The sequence below is a fragment of the Scatophagus argus genome, chromosome 18 (assembly GCF_020382885.2).
Source record: "Scatophagus argus isolate fScaArg1 chromosome 18, fScaArg1.pri, whole genome shotgun sequence".
Lineage (NCBI taxonomy): Eukaryota > Metazoa > Chordata > Actinopteri > Scatophagidae > Scatophagus > Scatophagus argus.
The window spans coordinates 1,467,488-1,489,266 of record NC_058510.1 but is presented as its reverse complement, the minus strand read 5'-3'; the positions used below and the strand labels follow the sequence as shown (position 1 = coordinate 1,489,266).

General features: G+C 43.1%; 1 protein-coding gene across 7 annotated transcripts in view; it reads right to left on the bottom strand.

Annotated features, from left to right (window-relative positions):
• Positions 1-10,193: 10,193 nt before the first annotated feature.
• Positions 10,194-21,779, bottom strand: part of ntng1a (netrin g1a) — a 198,755-nt gene continuing 187,169 nt past the window's right edge. For 6 of the 7 annotated variants that reach the window (XM_046371886.1, XM_046371891.1, XM_046371890.1 and 3 more), the window contains one exon: positions 10,194-11,854. In XM_046371886.1, coding sequence (XP_046227842.1) covers positions 11,598-11,854 — 257 coding nt within the window. In that variant the 3' untranslated portion in view covers positions 10,194-11,597. The remainder of the gene's footprint in view (positions 11,855-21,779) is intronic. The other variant, XM_046371892.1, reaches the window with a different exon arrangement.

Here is a 21,779-nt window from a genome sequence, read left to right as displayed (position 1 = left end):
CAGATAGCTCACTAAGTGCATCTCAGACTTGACTGACGCTCGTTTACTGCGCTAAGCGGCGAGCAAATGAGCGCCACACGTGTGAGCTGCGAGGCCCTCGTGCAACAGGAGGTCCGCACGGGTTTAATCAAGCCGTCTGATTAGATGCAAAGCACCTTCAGTCTCGCACCAAAACACTCCAAGGTCACATGCAAATGCTGTCTTCTTCTTCTGTGTTTGATCTGTGTTTGTTCTTCTTCTGCCATCCTTGGTGCTCGGCGGTCACTGCAGCTCCCAGGGGATGAATGGGTTTTTATTGGAAACATTTACTGATACGTCAAGGACACTGAGAATGAATGGAACCAGGTTTGTTTTACAGTTGCATCGGTTTGCTAAAGTTTTGACTGTAGGATCGTCATGGAGGTTAAAGGTCACACATCACAGCACCTGCGCTCTCCATCAAGTTAACGTTGCGCATGCTAGCTCAAGGCTGCTGCCAGTACTTTGTTATGTATGTTGTTTGCGTGAGCGAGTGAGATTCTTTAGGTGCTCTTTGTTCGCTCTTGGACACATCTTCTTTGTCAGTGCTCTCAGGATTTCCTAAGAGACAGCTGCTGTATCTCCTCTTTCCTTTCCACAGATCAGACACATTTTTCTTACGAGTCCTCCTGGCTGCTCTTGAGATCCTCAAAGCACATGGCACAAGTCACATGGCAAGTGAAATGTAAGACACGTGCAGCCATTAGCAGTCCATATAAGGATCATTTTCATGTACTAAGGCATCAAATGATAAGCAGTGGATCTCTCGTCGCTACAGTTTCTGTTTTGACTGACGCAACTTTTAAAGCCTTCATGGCACCAGGAAACTCACTGGCGAGTCCAGAGAGACAGAAACACTCCAGAGATTAGATGCAGTCGGACAAATGGAGAGTTTGAGTATTCTCACACAGTTGCTAATTAGCACTGAAATACAGCTAACGATAGGAAGGTCAGTGGCAATGGGTCAAAAGTTAAATACTCAGTATTCAGTAAATATTCAAAGCGGTTATGTTTCCAGCACACGAGCACTTACATTGTTTTTACACTTGCTTTCATTTTGACTCTGTTTGAAATGATAACCGTCATCACTCAAGTCCCAGCAAAGCAAAGCTGTGCAGGAGATTTTACAGCACACACGGCACGCATAATTATTTCACACACACACACACACACACACACTCACACACTCACACCTGTCCTGTTTGTGTCCTTGGGGATAAGTGAAAGCAAAAAGGTATTTTCTGCAGCTCAGAAAGGCTCCTTAATAAAGGTTTTCCTAGGCAACAATCGAGGTTACCTGCTGCATTTGCTCATCAGTGCCAACCAGAAGATTCTCAGCTGGTTGGACACGAGTTTCAGGACACAAAAATGTCTTGTATTCTCTCATTATCATTTTTTCTTTCTATTTTTTTTTTTTTTTACTATGGGCTTCAATGACGTGTTCAAAGGTAAAATCACCACTCTGGCAAGTCAAGACGAGCTTCTGTCGAAGATCTTTGCATGTGAACCAGTGGTCCTGCTGGCTTTAATTCCAGTGGATGGAAAGCAAAGAGGGAGGTTTTCATTTACTTTCCCTGGTTGTAGCTGCCGAGCTGCCAACCAACACACTGTGCTGTCCAAACCCTGGAGGTTGCCCAGTGGTCCAGCTGCCAGGCCGGAGGACTTTGAGCCACATTTGTGTCTCTACCATCCAATAAACACCTCTTGTTTGATCTGCTGCCAGAGCCTTTGCTGAGATATTCCCATCAGTAGGGCTGGACCACAACAGGGCTGATTAGTCCATCCTTATTAAAGCTGCAGGGATGCCAGCAGTGGAGCAAACTGCATTTACTGCACCAGAGACGCTCCTTTGTTCCCCCAACAACAGGGAAGATGGAGGAATGTTGACTAATGATGGCACAGATGACCATCTTGGCCCTCATTTGAAGTGAGCAGGCATCACGAGGCGTCTCCTCCCGTCCCCCCTCAGTCACCTTTTCACTCCCGTCTCCCACTACACGGTGTACCTGCACGAACATCAAAGATAGCAGGAATTAGCCTGCCTCTTTGAAGGTGAACAATGCTGCAGTGACGCTAATACTCTAACCTCCATCTCCTTCTCTTTACACCGCGCTCCAAATTATTATGCAAATGCAAAACTTTTTCTATGATTGTTCTAAACAGTCGACGCAAATGACAATCGGCAAAATTTTCAAGTCATTAACCGTTAGAGTATAAATTCAATGTTATCGAACAAACCTCCCAATGATAACAGTATTTTTTTCAAAAATAAAAAACTTAAAAAGCACTGTTCCAAATTATTATGTACAACAGTTTCAAAACATTTTATAGATTGTAAAGAACTGGTCATTTGTTGAATTTGCAGCATTAGGAGGTCATATTTACTGAAATCAAAAGCTATTTCAATCAAAAACATCTTAACAGGTCAAGTCACATTTTAACATAGGACCCCTTATTTGATAGCAGCTTCACAATTCTTGCATCCATTGAACTTGTGAGTTTTTGGAGAGTTTCTGCTTGAATTTCTTTGCAGGATGTCAGAATAGCCTCCCAGAGCTGCTGTTTGGACGTGAACTGCCTCCCACCCTCATAGATATGTTGCTTGAGGATATTCCAGAGGTTCTCAATAGGGCTGAGGTCAGGGGAGGATGGGGGCCACACCATGAGTTTCTCTCTTTTTATGCCCGTAGCAGCCAATGATGCAGAGGTATTCCTTGCATTGTCATGCGTGAAGATGATTTTGTTATGGAAAGGTTCTTCTTTTTGTACCATGGAAGAAAGTGGTCAGTCAGAAACTCCACTTCAGAGGTCATTTTCACACCTTCAGGGACCCTAAAGGGGCCGAGCAGCTCTCTCCCCATGGTTCTGGCCCAAAACATGACTCCGTCACCTCCTTGCTGACGTCGCAGCCTTGTTTGGACATGGTGGCCATCCACCAACCATCCACTACTCCATCCATCTGGGCCATCCAGGGTTGCACAGCACTCATCAGTGAACAGGACCGTTTCAGAATTAGTCTTCATGTATTTCTGGACCCACTGCAGCCATTTCTGCTTGTGAGCATTGTTTAGGAGTGGCCGAATAGAAGGTTTATGCATTACTGCAAGCCTCTGCAGGATCGTACACCTTGATGTTCGCAGGACTCCAGAGGCACCAGCAGCTTCAACTACCTGTTTGCTGCTTTGCAATGGCATTTTAGCAGCTGCTCTCTTAATCCGATGTATTTGTCTGGCAGAAACCTTCCTCATTGTGTCTTTGTCTGCACGAACCCGTGTGTGCTCCGAATCAGCCACAAATCTCTTAACAGTACGATGATCACGCTTAAGTTTTCGTGAAATATCTAAGGTTTTCATACCTTGTCCAAGACATTCAACTACTTCACACTCTTCAGCAGCAGAGAGATCCTTTTCGTTCCCATATTGCTTGAAAATGTTGGTCTGTTTAATAATGTGGAATGTCCTTCTTCAGTAGTTTTTCCTTTAATTGGGCTCACCTGGCAAACTAATTATCACAGGTGTCTGAGATTGATTTCAGTGATCCAAAGAGCCCTGAGACACAATACCATCCATGAGTTTAATTGAAAAACAAAAAACTTTATCTTTATGAGACTTAAATACAATTTGCATAATAATTTGGAACGCAGTGTATAGTGAAAGAAACTTTGAATGAATTTATAACGATGTGTCAGGTGTTTCAGCCTGAAGCAACTGGAGCAAGCACACGGTAAAGGACGGATGCCACACATAAAACGCAGGTTTAATTCTCTGATTGAATAACACAGTAGAAATCAAACAACTGCTGTTGTCTTTTCCCCGTGTGGTTTACAAAAGCCCAAGACGCAAGCGTCACATGTCTGAAACAGTTTTTGCACATCAGATGCTTTGCCACAGGCGTCGAATCTTTTCTATTCCTGACGCCTCTGCTCTTATTAGTGCAGAGCAGACAACAAGTCGAGCCGCCTTTAAGAGAAGATCAGCCGCAACATGGAAACCTCTGACAGGTGAAGTGAATAACGTTGATCTCTTTGTCACAGCAGCGCTCTGCTGGGAAACCTTTGGTCCTGGCATTCATGGATGTTCAGACATACACAGCCCACGCATGGCAACAGCAGCTGATGGCTGAGCTAACCTCCAGCAGGACAACACACCCCGCAACACTGCAAAAACCCTCCAGAAACAGTGCGGGGGACAGGACAAAGGGCTCAGGGTGCCAACATGGGACAACGGTAGAATATCCTGACTTACAGATAAAGATATGAAATCAGAAGCAGAGGGATCAGCTAATCGTGCTGGTGTAGGAGACATTACACATTAAAACATGGTCAGGGAGGTTTAAAGCCAACGGGCTAACAACAGTGCTAGATTCTGAGAGCCTTACGCTCTGAGCAGAAGGTCGTAATATTTCAGTGTCGCCACCATTTTGTAAAGTTAGGACAGGGTCTGTGCCAGCTTATATCGGGATGGGTTTCTAGTTTAGGAAGTTAAGATGGAATTTCAACCTGAGGAAGTTCATTCAAAACAAGTCTGACTGAGGAGCCCTGAGCTCACACAGTAACATCCTGCCTAAGTGAGAGATGACTTTCACTTACATCTTTGACTGCTTTAATTAGCTGTGTAGCATTTAAACTTGTGTCAGCTTGATAAGGCAATCAAAGCAGAAAAACAGTTGAGACTAAAAGCTTTGTGAGCTTTGTGACTTTTTCCTTTGACCCTGGTGTGTGTTCAGTCTATCAGAGCGTTGACTCTGTGGCTGCACATGCTGTTTGTCCGCTGCACACACACACACACACGCTTCATCTGTGGAAAATGGCCAGTGTGTACTCAGGTTGACACTACACACACTGCAGGGAGGAGCATGACACAGAAGACAAACAAATCTGTTACTTCAAATCCCAGCATGTCTGCATTCGGCCACTTGTTTTATTTTTGACTTTGACGTGAGAATCGACTGACTGAAGTGTGACGTGAGGCTGCTCGGCTTCATTTGTGCTCACAGTGGAAAGGATGGCCACACTGCTCCCAAATTCTAATGTACTTCTCAGTGAAAGCAAGAATTTCACATGAAGCGAGCCAAGATAAAACTAGCAGGAGGAGTGAGAAACATCATGGCGAGCTGATGTGCTGCGACATGCAGGAAAGGTCAGGACAAAGTGGCTTCTGGGCTTTTTAAAACCTCTGCTCAGCCATGCTCCACCCACACAGGTGTCTCCACTTCAGCCTGATTAGACCTTTTCACCAGACTGTGTGGGCACTGACTGGTCCAATCAGCCAGGATAAGTCAAAGCACACCTGTAGGAGTCATTAGCAGGGAGTGGGTTAATTGGTAAGAGGGACAAGATGCAAAAAAAAAAAAAGGAATAAAAAAAGGTTTGCCATTTCCTTGTTTGGAGAAATTATTTTATTTGTCACTTTTTGCAATATGAAGTTTAGTTTTGGCAACAGATCAACTTTGTGGTCAGTGGTTCTTTTACTCAGAGGGGCTCGATATGTTCAGTAACCCCCATTAGAGTGATTAAAATTAGAGTGCACACCACTTACAATAGCTTAGCCACAGATTTATTTTCTTTTATTTATAAGTATTGTACAACACAAAACATTTGCAGGCAGGTGGGATGTGATTCATGTTTGGTCCAGTTGGTCCGCAGATTCATCCAGCAGCAGCCTGGTAAGACTGCACGCCTCACATGAGCAGTCCAGTCAATCTAATTGGATCTAACAGGATGTAAATATTTCTTTGACTTCCTGTCGAGACTGTGAAGACTGCTGGAGACGTCTCGTCCGTCTCGACTGCAGCGTCTCCTCAGTGCTCCCCGTTGCTCCTCTTTTCAGACTACATCGAGCCTGAGAGAGTATTTATAGGATCCGTCAAAGCTTGTTTCTGGAGAAATATTTCCTTCCATTACTGGACATATTGACTGAGCCCATGAACTTAAGATGTGTTCATTTATATTTATGTCAAGAGGTCTTTAGTGACTAAATATTTTATTTGTAGATAAATTAAATGAAGCCTGCTCTTTTATCATTGTAAATGGTTTTGCCTGGCCACTATACAGTGCAGGAACACTTCACTATATGGACAAAATCATTACTGTTTAAAACAAAACAAATTGTCTCCTATAATAACTGAGTGGCCCTGAATCAGGAAAGAGAGCAGGTGAGCTTATGTATTCACCAAATGTTGGTATTCACCCTGAGATCATGATAATATCAAAAGCAGTCGTCCTAAATATTTATATAAAACATAGTTAGCATTGTCATCTTATGACCAATATGACTATTCCTCCATACTGTTACCATCACAGGTTCCCACGGGTCCCCCAAAAAAAGTACACGTGTTGCGTATGCAGTACACGTGATTACAGACGACGCCTTTCACAGAATTACATTTGGTTCCCAGTTGCAGGTGGATCAACTCCGTCACGGCAAACTGCTCACCTCACGTGATGGCGGCTGGCGTCTCCTGACATCCGTCAGCCATGTTGAGCCACCCTGAAGTTTCTCTTTTTTTAAACGTCAACCGTCGCCTTCTCACAGCTGGAAAGTCAACACAGATTTTGAAGTACTGTAAATTAAAGCTTGAATCCCGGTGGCTTAACTCTAAACATTTTCACTTCGGCAAGACGTCACCCCGTCTGACTTATCAGTCACTTTGTCTCCCATGTGTTGTCTCACCCTGCAGATACGGTGCAGCCCAGCGCCGAGCAAACAGGCTGTGCTCGTATTAAACAAATCACAAGATAACAAGCAAATCTTCCATTTGTTCAAGTCTACACAGCTCTGGTCTCGCATGCAGAAAAGTGTGTCAAAACCTTTATGTTTTTTCTGGTAAGGAACACAAAGCCAGCTGCAATAACACTGCAACAAATGCTGCCTTTGTGAAGCTAAACGTGAACATTTCTGAGGCTGCCGAACACGATCGGCTTGTATCGTGAAATGTGCTTGGAAAACATCAATATTTCTTCTGTAATCAATAAAAATCACAGACAAATAATTTGACACTTCCCCAAAGACGAGACACGACACAAAAGCAGCAGCACGTTCGAGCCAGGTAAGAATCCTCAATGAGAAGCTCTTAATTGCCATCAGGGAGATGCATTACACCTGTAACATCACTGTGGAGACTCTCAGGTGTCCTGGTCTCCAAAGGAATCTGCACCTTTGAAAAATGGAGCCTTGAAAGTATTCATTAGTTAGCCAAGCGTTGAGGTTACCCTGCTAATGCTGGTGTGGTTTAAAAGGAAGGATGTGGCCTCACAAAGGAGAAAATAAACTCATTTCTGAAGGAAAGAAACAGCAGTTTCAAACTCTGTGACGACTTCTAGCTGAGTAGCAGCTTTAGCATCTTAATGGACGTAACTGTATGTGTCGTTTGAGTGTGGAGAAACACACTTAGTGCCTGCTGTAGGAAAAAGAAACACTGATCAATAAGTTCTGAGCACCGTTCAATAAGTGCATTGATCATCACACAAACAAACACATCACAGCCATAGCGGGAACAGTGCTGGGGCAAGGTCAATAGCTCTCAGGCCGAGCTAATGCTTTAGCTTGTTTATCAGTTAAAGAACAGGAGCCGAAGACACACTCAGTTCTCAGAGATGTTTGCTCCCGGAAAACAGTGGAAAAATATCAGTTTTACATTCTGTGAGATTATTTCATCCATCTCACACATCATAAGACTGACTGTAGGGGGATCTGACTCTTTCTGTGCACAGTACACAGTTCACTTCAGCTGTCCAGCCTCACGCCAACATTCACATTTCACATGTCTCTGCAATATTTGAGTGTCCTTCGTGAATTCTGCAGATAACACCTCACTTCATGGTATTGTGTGAAGAATGTCAGGGACATCTTATGGCAACAGAGCTGTGGTCTGTTGTGCATATCGCAGCCATTTAAAGCTGAATCCCATTGGGTCTGTGCGTCTTCAGCTCATCGTTGTGGTTTTCCAGCCTGCTGCTGTCCAGCTTTGGTTCACTGGTCTTGAGGCAACGTTTTTGGCAGCACCAAAACAGAAAACAGACCAAGCTCACAGAAAGCTAGTGAACATAATGCAGGTTTTAGCAGCTAAAGAGTGAGAGATTTCAACTGACAGAGTAATGCAGCTGAAAGAGAATACTGGAAGTCAGAAACACAATGTGGTCCAAATGAAGGCTAATCTCGCTTCTTATTTGCTGGACAGGAAACTTGCTAGCAAATCTGCTGCCCCCTAGTGGTCAGAAAAATCACTTTCAAAGCCTGCTTCCAAAACAGGATCAACCTCGGACAGTGGATGGAAACAGATGAAGAAACTGACATGTCCATCGCCACAAACACACCTCAAAGGGAGAAGTTATTGATTTGTTCAGACATGTGACCTCTTTCACACAACTGCTGTTACTGGATTTGTCTCTCACCTTTTACCCACACAAACAGTTATAATTGCAGCTGCACCACAGATCCAAAGATGCATTCACTGCCTGCTTGGTGACTAAAGTGCCTCTGTCGAGTCTTTGATTCCCCACAGATAAGTTCCACGCAGTTTATGGCCACAGGGCAGAAATAAAAAAACATGGCCCCTTTAAACACTTTCCACCAGCCACTTCCACATAGCACATTACAGGGTGGAGATAATCCAGTGGACGGTTTGCTCCGAGGTGTTCCGGCGATGCTTCCTGGTTGGGTCAGCCGACAGATGCTGGAGGTGAGATATGCAGGATGAAGTCCTCTCCCCAAACGGCGTCAACTCTATTTTAATTCTCCACGCAGCACGGTGCATTGACACCTGGGCTGAACACATGGTTAAAATTAGGGCCACTGTAGGGGACCTTGACAAAACCAGTGACTTTGACTGAATTTATCAGGACGTCCCTGGAGTCAGACGCCTCTTTCACACACAGCACTGAGTTTTAGTTTGTGTTACCTATAAGCCAGCCTTCTTAAGAGCTATGAAATAAATTAAATACTGACATTATGACAAACTGAGCACCAAATTAAGAAGAAAAAGAGAAGCTACATACTTTCTCTTTATTCAGACTATTCCTGAGGGTTACAGAAGCTGAAATCAGACAAATTGTTTTTTGATAAGTTAAGTGAAATGTCAAAGAAATTAAATTAAACTAAAGAAAAGAAAGCCCAGCATTCACAGCTAAAATCTAAAGCCTGTAAAATAAAAAGGGAGACTTAATTTAATTTCAGTAAAGGTGGTACAGCACACTTGAAAATCAAAATGTGACGATTTGAATATAATCTGGTTTGGGTGGGAGGTTTCATTTGGATTTTTGTGGCTGCGGATCAGACAAGAATAGTAAGAATATAAAGTAACCAACTCAATTAATTTAACCTGTAAGAGAGAATGTGAACCTGATCGAGTCGGCTGAACGATGGAGAATCATGCCCACTTTAGCTATTGGCATCAGTGATCCAAAGTTCCTTTACTTCCTGTGAGTCAAAGTTTTAAAAAACAAAAGGATGGAGTCTGTTTAGTCAGAGCTGCGGTCTGCATTTTTCAGGTTATGGATGAACTGTCGAGTATCTGCCAACACCCACTATATAAGCTTTGAACACAGGCTCTCTGGGAGACATCGATAGTTGTAAATATTTAATTTGGTGCCTCCGACAATGCATGCCACTGAAACAAATCTTTACCAGATTGAATTCGAGATAAATAGCACGGAAATATCACCAAGGCTGATACACAGATTTTTGTGCCATTATTTTGTCGCGGTGGCCTTGCTGGGGGGGTTTCGTTTCCCCGACTGCAGGTTAGCTTATACAGCGTGTCAGCACTTCTCAAGCAGCAGCAGCTAAAGTGTGTGCAGCACATTACAGGAGCAGATATATTAGCGCATTGTAATGCATTCGTAATGCTTTATGACTACACATATAAACAGACGTAATGCTTTAAGCAGTCATAAAACATTATAGATGTGACTTGGAATGAAGTTCAAGTGTCTTATGGAGGCTCTTGGCTGGTCATAAACTAGAGGTTGACTTACGGGGCTTATAATGCATTATGACTGCCTATATTCACCTGTACACACTGCAGACTTTAACAGTTTCAGTCTTTTGCTCTTTCTTAACTCAGAAAAATTAATAAATTTCGGGTTTACTTGGCAGATACTTGATATTAAAATTCATCAAACTCATGCACCCACCTGTGATCAACAAATGATCAACACACTTTAATTTTTAAATTTTTATTCACTTAAATTCTCAAGTGTTAAAGCAAGAACAAAACATTTATAATGTCCTTTGGTGGGATTTTATTACACTTTATTAATACTGTATATGTAAACTGATATTCTTTGATGCCAGCACGTTGCCAATACAAAGGAAAACCAACTGCACAACTAAAAGTAATATTAACAAAGAAAAGAAGTAAATGAAAGAAACGGAAAGAAAACCATAAACAATTGCTTTCGCAGTTAGAGGTCTTAAATAGATACATTAAAGGTCGCCTTTTTTTCAATCACAGTTCGGCAAAGATACAAAAGGACTACATGACTCTTTTTTGTTTGCTCTGTCGAGAAAAGAACTTGCAAATACACCGATGGTTTTCTATGCGCTTCTGGTCTGCTGGGGTGAAAACTATCCTCTGACCATGATCGTCGGGAGCGTGGTGGCTCTAAGATAGAAAAGGAATCAGACAGCTTTATGGGAGTATCTTTTGGTAGGGAGGAGGGTTCTTACACATGTGCATCACTAACATCGGACAAAAGAATCTTTCAACCAACGAGGTTTTACAGAGTTAACATTCACGAAAGCACAGGTCTGTGGCGGCGTGGCGAGGAGATCGGGGGGCAGGGGGGACCGGGTCACGGAAAGGGGCGGAGGATGGACAGGAGGGAGGATGAGATAGAGCTCGAAGGAGAGACAGAAAGCGAGAGAGGGATCGACGTGGGCAGGGTTTGTGTGGTGCAAAGTGGCAGTCCGGACAGATTTCCTTCTATCCACAATGCACTGACAGCAAAGAACGCTCCCTGTGTTTCCTCCTCGTGTTGTTCGTCACTGTGCTGAAGTGTAACGTGGTGTCTCGGAGGCCAGTCTGTGCCGTTCAGCGGCGACAGGTTCTTTGAGATTTCTTCGGCGTCAGTCCAGCCAACACTAACTCGCAGAAGCATCCCGGGGGGGTTCGGCGGACACCGTGCGAGAGCTGATTGGTTGCAGCTGTTGTTGCCGTGGCAATAAGAGAGGAAGTCTGTCACCCTTAGTTATCCCTTCTCAAACTGGAAGGAGCTCAAATACCTGGTATGGCTTAGAGGGGGTGGGGCTCTCATTGTTCTTTGCTCATTTTACTCTTATTAGGCAAATGCTCAGTTACTCTTTTTGATAATATCTGGCATTTCATATGTTTTTTTCATTTGTATATATATTCTTTGAAATTAAATGAAAAGTTTTTGCACTCATGTCTGGCACATTCCCGTTATTGTCAGCGCGAGTGTCCACTGAGTCTGGCGGCGGAGAAGCTCAGTACAGTACAGTCCAGAAAGCTCGTGGTTGTTCCTGTTTAATGGTTGTTGATTATTTGAAAAGAGGGATGGGAGGGGAGGTTAAGGTGGAGGTGATGGGGAGTTGAACACTCCCACCAGGCCATGGCTCTCTTTAGAGCACGGCGGGCCAACTGGAGGCCTCTCTCAGCAGTGCAGAGCCCAGCAGCAGCATCAGCAGCAGCACTGGGCGGGAAGGCGGCGTCAGGGGGGCCTGGCCCGAATCGGGGCCCCCGCAGCCCCCCAGCTCCGACTCGCAGCGTCGCTTCTCACACAGCAGGCCCGTGTAGGCTGGGGGACAGTTGCAGCGGATGTTGCCGACACACACGCCGCCATTTTGGCAGCGCAGGAGCTCGTTGTCGCACACCCGGGCTGAGGTGGTAGCAAAGTAAAGACAGGAGAGAGGGGTGAGAATCAAACATGCAAGAGGTTTTGGGTGACACTTTACTTGAAGCGTACTGACATGCATCAAAAGCATGTCATAATAGCTCTCATTGCTGGGAAATTCTCTCATACTCTGATTCTAACAAATCAAAATCTTTTTCCAAGTAAAGTGTTACCACAGTTTATTCCAGATTTGAGCTCTCCAAGGAATAGTTTGGCTTTCTGGAGTGAGATGAGAAGATCAGCACCACTCTCTTGGGTGGTTTGTGCTGGACTCTTTTTCTGACCAGGACCAGTAACCTCCTGGATTCTCTGCCGGTTGCCAGGTAACCTCTCCCGGCCGGGAAAACAATGTCAAAAATAGGCGCATAAACCTACCAAGAGTGGTATCAATATTGTCATCTTGTTGTCTAATTTTTCTACATAAAAATACTACATGTTATCACAGTAATTTTAAAGGTGGCATAATTACCCCAAAAACATACACATAGTGGGTGTAAAGGGCTTTTTTTCCCCCATCAAATGTAGTATTCAAGTTTAAGGTGATAACCTATATTTTAAAATTCCCTTTTAAAAATGTAATAACATCTTATCACACATATTTTCACATTTTTATAGTTTGCATTTTTTTACATCTGTGAATTTTTACATCCTCATATAATAATCCATGCAATTAAAACGAAAAGAAAGATTTGTATGTGCAAGCTATTTATAGAAACCTTTCAATCATTTGGTTTGTATTTGTGTAAACATAATCAAATCTGTCTGCACTGTGGGCAAATTCCCTTTTAATCATGTCCATTTCTGTAATAACAACATTAATTAAAGTCCTGTCAAATCAGATTCATTAATGCACAGAAATCCGCAGTTTCTTCAAAGGCTGAAAGGCTTTCCCCCAAACAGCAGTGCCTTTAGACAAACTGAACGTCAGGTGAAAATTGGTGTATATTTAGAGCTGGGACACCGAGGCCACTCTATTCCCAGTGGAGGCAAGCTGTCAAGCAAGCTGGAGGCAAACAAAGCAGCGCCGAACAAACTAATAAACCAACAGAGACAAATAAACAGTGATAAACATGGGGGCCACTTCTGCCCATTTCAGTCCTTTATGGGAGTGGAAAACAATGTGGTGAGCAATCCATGAGCTCTATGGGACATAAATATCACAATAATAAATATCAGGCCCCTCTCCTATTGGACTGGATGCATGCTGTCTCCCAGGAATAGCCAAATAGGGCTTTGATAGGAGGCTTGTTAAGAAACATTGACTCTCTGAATCCTATTTGTGCCATGTCTGTTTTGTTGGAGAGGAGGGAGCTGCTGTTTGGCTCAGTAAGTTTTGCTTCAGGCCACAGCTTACCAACTAGGTCCAAATGAGGTATGTCTTTTTTCCAACTGACACATCACTTCCGTGAGCAATTCAACCACTCAGCAGAAACTCAAGTAATGAGTCAATATATAAAACTACAACTGCTGTGACAAAAACCGACTTCTCTCACCTGGTTGTCTCCTCGTAATGAGGAAGCTAAAGTTCAATAAAAGTATCTCCTCCCAGATGACAAACAAGAGCAATCAAGGGTAATAATTAAACAATCTTGTTTTCACCAGGAGCCTTGATATGATCAGTACACAGGAGAGACTCCTTTAATTAGACAATGACCTTTCATTTTGTCCATCTTATCCAACCTTGTTTTGATGATAAAATGCTAACATGCCATGTATTTCTAAGGATGTTCAAAGTGGTTTGTATTCTTTCTGTGCTCTAAATGTAGCATACAAGTACTTGGAATTATGTTCACGACATCATTGTGTGTGTGCTTTTCAAAGAAAAACCAGCTCAAGGTCAACCTTGTGCAACAGGCTAAAGCCGAGGGAGCTGAAAGCCATGTTTAAGCTTTGCAAGAGAAGGAAAATGTTGACCGATTTTAGCCTTCAGTCTTCTACTGAACTTAGAGGAGATGCGACACAAAATGTGACTGCAGCATGTCATTTGAATTGCCTGTATGATTTTCACCATAATCACATTGTCTACTTCAAAGATTTTACAACCCTGATTTAAATTAATCTCCAAATCACGTTGCTTAGCATGAATAAGGTTTGCTGTAACATCCTTAGATTGATTAGGCATTTGATTAGCTTGAGCTGCTAGCCAACGAACAGCGACTCCGGTGTCCAACAGACTTCAAATACTTTCAGAAGCAGGCTCGTCTGAACAGGCTTCATTCACATATTGTTAGCTTGAGCTGGTAGCCAAACAAAACGACTCCAGTGATAAACAAACTTTAAGTAGACTTTTTAAACAGCAGTCTTAACTAGCTAAATTCACATATCACTAGCTTGAGATGGCAGCCAACAAACAATTACACTGATGTCAAACCTATCAGCAGATATGAAATCAGTTGGGTTGGTTTGGAAATAAATGATGGATAACAATAGCAATGGCTGACTACTAATATCTTCAGCAGCACTGATATTCTACTCTGGTTATATTTAGCCTCTGCTCAACTGGTTCACAGTCTTCCAGAAAGTAGGCTAAGCCCAAATACAACAACACGCAAAATGGGTGAAAATGGCTTATTTCTTTTAGGCCTGGAAAGACAGATAGATATTTTTAAAGACATGTGTGATTCACAAATGAAAAAATGTCATTTTCTAGTGACTCTCTGCAGTCTCCACTGAGGGGAGTAAAGCAGCTCTCGTTAGCTTGGTGCGTAGGCCTGTTTACATCTGGATACTTAGATTGAGTTTTATTTTAAGGTGAACCATTACTTTAAGAATTATTTCTGCATGATGCTCAACACTGCATAGCAAGTTCAGCTGACTTCAAAGGAAAGTTCAGGTAATGGCCAACCCCTGCAGGCAAAGCGCTTCATTGGCTGCCAATTAAGCCATGCTAATGGCCAACATGAAACAGAGGTATTGATTTTTAAAAAGAAAATCAATAAGTTTGTTAACAATTTATAGCAGAGTCAATGAGATTAAAGGTACTGTAACACTGAAGGGGAGAGCTAATCCTGAGGGCACATAAAATTAAAGCACAGGGCATTACGGGTTATGAACTGATCCTTGTGCTAGCCAGTGTGTTTGGCCCATGTTCCAGATTCCAGTGTTACTGTTTTTAATACACTAAAGATGTGTGACAAATCGAGCTGAAAGCCTGAAAACTCATTCGTGGGGAAGGATGAATTATTCTCAGAGCTCTGCACCTTTATCTCTTTTCAATCCCTCACATTAACCATTTCCCTGCATTGTAAACAGAGGCAGCACAGGCAGTAAATGACAAGATTTGTAGCGTTTGCTTTTGATATGAGTGATAATATTTAGAGAGGGGAGCAATGAACTAGGTGTGCCTGTCTGGGACTGTGATGTGTTTGACAAGAGATCTGAGTTTTAATTGCATTCTTCAGCCTGCATGCAGATAGAGTCTTGTCCACGCACATAAATACTGCAGCAGTGGGGAGGCAAGGGAAGGTCAAGGCTGAAAAGTTTTTCAGCTGTTTCACTGGAGGAAGAACTGGGTATTAGTAGCTCCTAAAGCAGGCATTATTTCAGCTCTTTCATTTTAAACTCTTCGAGGAAAACATTCTGTGCAGCCAGTGTGAGAACAAATTCACCTTAAAACAGCCACTTTCAAGAGTTATTTTTCTAATTCCTCTGGAAAACTAGCTTTTTAAGTTATTGCCAGAGCTTTCGCAGACTAAAACATCAACAGCAGTGTAAAGTGGAATACACAGTAGAGGCACAAATACTCATTTCTTCACCGTAGGCTCAGTAGACCAGAATGCAATGCAGTCAGGGCTTTCATCTTTGCAGGTTGTCTGGACAGTGTGAAACCCAGTGCACTCTATAACACCACACCACCCTTCTTCTTCTCTCTTTCTGCTATTAGTATCACTGTCTCTACAAATGTACAGCACAGAGAACTCCTTTCTTTAGCTATCCCTGAAAGTCGTTCTGAGTAAAGTAGGAAAACATGCAAACAGAAACTAAACACACTGGAAAAGTGGGGACCTAAGTAAATATGTTCAAATTTAATTACAAAATAAGATACATGACTTATGGTAATAAAGGGTGTAAGAGCATCTCAAAGTGCACGTCAAATAAATTGTTCCCAATGATGGCTTCTGCCATTTTAGGTAGTTCTTATCACTCTGATGCATGCTCACGTGTTCATTTTTCTGATAAGTCTGGTTTTCATTAGCTATCTGATGCTATAAAAAGGGCCTGAATCGTCATAATTGACAGCTGAGCGCTGCTCCTGATTGGGTCAGAAGGGTGTATGGGTGGGAACCGGATCACTACTGCACAGACTCTGGCTCCAAATGACATCACCAGAAGGCAGGACTTGTATGTGGGATGTTTTGGCCTCACTTTTGTACGGTGGGAGGAAGGGGAGACACGTCGGCCAATGTCTGGTTTCGATTCACAGCTTCATAACTAATCTGACAAATCAAGTCTATGCTCTGTCTCGCTTTGTGACTTCCCATCTGCTTTTACAATTTTGAAATGCTTTCTTTCTTGTTAACATTTAATTACTGCTGATGTACAGCTCAGCATTAGTAATGCCTCAGACTTTGTACACGCAGTCATTATGACATGATATGCAATGTGGGCGATACCAACCTATGTCTTCACCACTTCCTTTGGTGTAGAGAAAGATTTTCATGCTGACACTGTGCATTCACACTACACACGCTGAATAAATTAGTCAAACACAGTGCATTTTAATGACCTTCTGTCGGTGTCAGGAACTACTAAAATAAACAGATTATTCGTTTTACACTGATTTCACATCATAATAATAATGCACCTGACTTGGCTGTTCATTAGAAAGTGTTCTTATTTCCTCCCTGATGAAACCGGTACCTCTCAAGCATCCGTTGGCAGCAAACACAGCAGGTTGTGTGACTGCAGTGCACTGTAGTCTATTGTGGCTGCCGTCAGAGGAGAAAACTCTGGTCTCTGCCTCCTTCATGATGGATTTGTACTGCTGAACACCAGCAGCAAATGGCAGCTACGGAAAAAAGCCTTGACTCTTATTATTTTTAGGGACTGACACACTGACTCTCATTTACCACAGGTGAACATCTGTTTAACATTCTACTGCTCGTGTATAATTCGTTTACGTAAGGGATGGACTTAACTCCTGATTACACCATGGTTACCAAAGAAAAAATATTAACAAAATGAGTTTTGCAATCAGAATTTAAAGTTTTTGAAAAGCTATAACTCTGTTTCCCTGGCAACACCTGAGGGTTTAACTAATACCTGGAACAATCATTACCCTCCCACAAGGTTCCTCTAAGCTTTGTGCACAATTCTGTAGTAGCTGAACATTTGAACATGTTCACTTTCAGATTCAAAAGGCTTCCCACCCTCGTTTGGGATGCGTATGTTGACCAGGACAGAGATTAATGTGAGCTACAGGAGGCAGACACATAGATGTCAGCACAGTTAATCACAGGTACAAACTGTGATACAACGATGGGTCACACATGGTCAGGGGAAATTCCAATTAGCAGCAATTATGAGCTAGTCCGACAATAAGTTATGTGCAGATAAAAAGGAAGCCTGCTACAAAGAGGCCAAATGTGCCCAGACTACATTAGTGGTGCAAAAAATATGCAGCATAAACAATGTTTGCCACACTGGTTTTATAACTCAGAGTTCTTTAACTGTCAAATCCTTCATCATGAGGGGTGTACTTTATCAAGGCTACCTCCTGTAGGTCTGTCTGCAGTTTGACTTGACAAAAAGCGATGAAAAATTGGTGGCATTTGGAAAAAAAAAAACAGTCCACACAGGGCGTGTGTTGCAAAATGACTGGGGGGAATATAAATTCCCGGACAGACAGTAATAAATGAGCTGCAACTGAAAATGACCCGCATTCTCTTTTAAATAAATGTCAGTGTTGGATGACATTGTCCTGCTGTGGACTGGCGAGAGGGTGGTGGCTACTCAAACAGATCACAGGCAGCCTGTCAAGCAGTCAATATTGACTCAGCTGTTGTTTTGTTGGTGTGCGACATGGCTGGATAACGGAGTTACTGAGCAGTGTGCCATACCACTGCTTTTCCTCTGTTTGAGCCATATAGGGGGGGACCTGCCGATTTTACATTAACGCAGCCGCAGCAAGCGTGAAATGCAGGTTCACTTAGTGGATCAGGCGGCTTAGCACATTTGGTTAGCGTATTTGTCAGTGCAGCTGAGCAGTCCTGCGCATGTGCGGCACATTTGTCCTGCCAAAGCTGAGGAATCACACAGAGAAAAGAAATGAGAGACAGCAGAGAGAGAGAAGGGAGCTGCGTGGGGAGGGTCGTGGTTCTACTTACATTTGCAGCCATCGTCCCACAAATAGCCGGGTAGACACTCCTGACACTTAGGCCCTGCAGTGCCCTCCTTACATATACAAAATCCTGTGCCATTACAGCGATCACTGACTGAGCCAAAGGGATTACAATTACACTCTGGAAAAACAAGACACACACATACACACACAGAGGCTGGAAACAGGGTGGTGCTTTGACTTCCAGGAACACGTTTAGGATTTTACAGAGCGCAGGCCACAGTCCTTGAGCTCCATCATCACAACAAGCTGCTTCAATTATTTTTAACTGGTTTGAAAACTGTGAATAGATTTAAAGACGCATACAAGAAAAAATGCTACCATTTCAACTGTAATGGAGACAGAATGAGAAAAGAATGAAGCTGATTACAGATGCATGAACACTTTGTATTCATTAAAGCATATTTGTAATTACTGCAACATTTATTTTACTGTTATGTGGCTGTACGGCGTGCAGTGAGCAAATATGCAAAGCATTATCAGTTGCTTTGACTTGAGATGAACGAAGAGGATCTGAAATCTGATTCATTCATTCAGGGAGAGCCAGAAAAAGATGGAAAAGAGGAGGGGAAATGTACTGAACGTGTGTCAGATGGATGATAACTTGAAGACAGAGTGAAGGTAGAGGAATGAGAACACAGAGGGTACATTGAAATGGGCATTGTAGTAATATGTTCTTTAATTCTCTCTCACTTTCAAATGCTGGAAATACTTCATGTTATCCTTAGTAGGAATTGTCTAACGGAGAGTGACCTCCAGCCACACTCACATTTAAAATATCCTTTAAAAAAATAAAAATAAAACCTCCCTGTGTCCCTGTGTAAAAAAAACAAACAAACCCAAAAACCAACCTATCAAGTGTCTGGTGTCCTGAGCTCGACTGACCTTCCAGCTTTCCACAGCGACTGCAGCACTCTGCAGTCAAAGTGACACCTATTTTGACAGTCCCTGACCATCACATTGCACCTTCTGCGGCTGCACGTGGCTGCACCCGAGTGACGTCCGCGGGTCAGCCAAGAGGAGCGAGGCGACGGCGAGTGACAAACGGGGGGAGGGGGGTCAGTGAGAGAGAGAGGCAGGGTGACGGCGAGTCTGGCACGAGGTAACGCCTCGCTGACTCTTTACGCCTTGTGACGGCTTTCAGCTGCTACTCCTGAGGCCATTTCGTGTATATGACATATGCACCTGCGTGGCACCTCTGACTGGCAGTGTGACTCCACTGCGACATTTCTCTCAGAACTCTTGTTGCTTGTCAGACTCCCGCCTCAGGACTCACAAAAGCACCTGGCACTGAGTGCTGTGAACTCACACTCTACATGCTAGCTAAAGAATTCAACTGGGAACCAAACTATTGCCTGAGGAACTATGTGAAATGCAATTTTCACACATTTTTACACATAAAAGAAACTGATGATGCAGAGTACGAATGCCTGCATAAAGGTCATGGACAAAATAACAGAAACACCAGACGGACTCGTTTTTTTTAATTTTTAAACTGAGGATGGTAATGTATTTCAAGAAGTATTTTTTGCTATATTTGTAGAAAAACTTATCCTGACAGCATTCAATAAATCCTGTGCTGGCCAGCAATAAACACATCCAATCCATTAGCTTGGCCTGAATGACTGAAGGTTTACTTTCATTATGATAATGTTACCTGTTTTCTAACAGATATTAGGCAGCTGAATAAGGTCAGTGAGAGGGATTTATTTCTGTTGGATAAAGTTAAAATCATTATTATTTATCAGTTTTTAAAGACATCTCTTTAGCTACTCACTAAGTATGTTAGATGACAAATTATGCAGTTATTTAAAGGAATAGTTCAACAATATGGAAGCTTCTTAGATTTCTTGCCCAGAGTTTGATGTGAAGAGCAACACCACCCTCATGTCTATATGCTAAACATGTTGCTAGGAGACACTCAGCTTTGTTCAGCATAGAAATGGTGTAAAAATATGAGAAGATTGTGAACAGGCAGCCATTTTCTTCCTGCTTGAAAATGGACCAAAAAGCACCTGTATTTGCATCATTTAGCACTATGCTACATGTTTCCTTGCTGTGATTGGTTGTTGGTCGATCCAAGAGAATCCAGAGGTTTTCATTCGTTGCTCCCCCTTAGAAGACAAATGTGAAAGGAGAAGGACCAGACTAATATGCATGCAAATTGATCTGGCCAGAAAAGGTTACTTCAGAAGATTTTATTAACTTTGGACAGAGCCAGGCTAGCTGTTTCCACTTGTTTCCAGTATTTATGCTAAGCTAAGCTAACTGACTGCTGTAAGGTGCTTTATATTTAGCCCACAAATGCACACACTACTATCAAACATCTCATCTAACTCTCAGCAAGAAAGCAAAGCGTAATTCCCCAAATCTCTAACTATTTGTCAATGTAAGGGAAGATGAGTAGAAACCCATGACAGAACATCACAAAAAAACTGCAAAGAAACACAAATCAAAGCTTTCCTACAGCAACCTGAAGAGACAATTCAAAATTAACTGACTGTAAACCATTCAACCATGTTGGTATAAGGATAAATTAGTACAGAGATAATATATTTATTTCGGTGTTTCCATTATTTCGTGCACATACACGTTTACCTGCAAATCGTATCATTCAGGATTCATATCAATGCTCAACTCACTTCATGACACAAGCTAGCAGCTACATATCAACTGTCACGCCAGCAAATTCGAGCTAGCAGCTGGAAACTGATTGTAATACTGCATCAACAGATACTTAAACCTGACAGGAATGACTCGGTGTGTTTCTAACTGAAGCTGAATGACTCGCGTCCTCCGGAAAACACTCGTTCTGACGAGCCGTTAACGAGCGACACCCAGTGTGCAAAAGCAGAAGAAGCAAAAGAGGAAGATGTGGAGACCACTGAAAGACATGGAGGCAGGAAGGTGTGCGGACGATGAAGCGGAGGAGGGGGGTGACAGGTGACATTTTCTCTGGAGACGAGGAGGCAAAGACAGGAGGTGAAGGGAGGAGAGTGACTGTGTGGAAGCAGGGCCGGGTGGGGGACTGACCTATGCACACATTTTCATCGTCCAGTTCTGCCGAGGCATTGCGGTAGTAGCCCAGCTTGCATAGCTGGCAGTGCTGGCCCCTAGTGTTGTGCTTACAGCTCACGCAAATGACGGTGTTTAGCAGCTCGATGTAGCTGCATCGGTTGGAGTGGCCGAAGCATTCGCAGTCTTGCAAAGAGAGAGGAGGCGTGAAGGGAAGACAAAGAGAGAAAGAGAGACGCGGTGGGGAGTGTTGGAATCGTTACTGTTGCTGCGAGTGCTGCGGCGGTGGGGTTAACAAGAGTTTGAGCGAGGCGCCATGGCATGCGAGGTTAAAAATGGAGACTGCGTTGTGAGGGAGGAGAAGGGGTTGGTGGGGAGGTGATGAGCAGGGGGGGTAACTCATGATTAGTCTGGCATGGGCACAGCCAGAGTTAGAAAAAGTCATCACAGAAAAAAGCACAGCGTTAGTAGGACTCAAAGAGATCACATCACTTCAGGCACACCACAACATGAGGCGAGGAAGACTCCGACATGATGGCACAGAGACACGGTCAC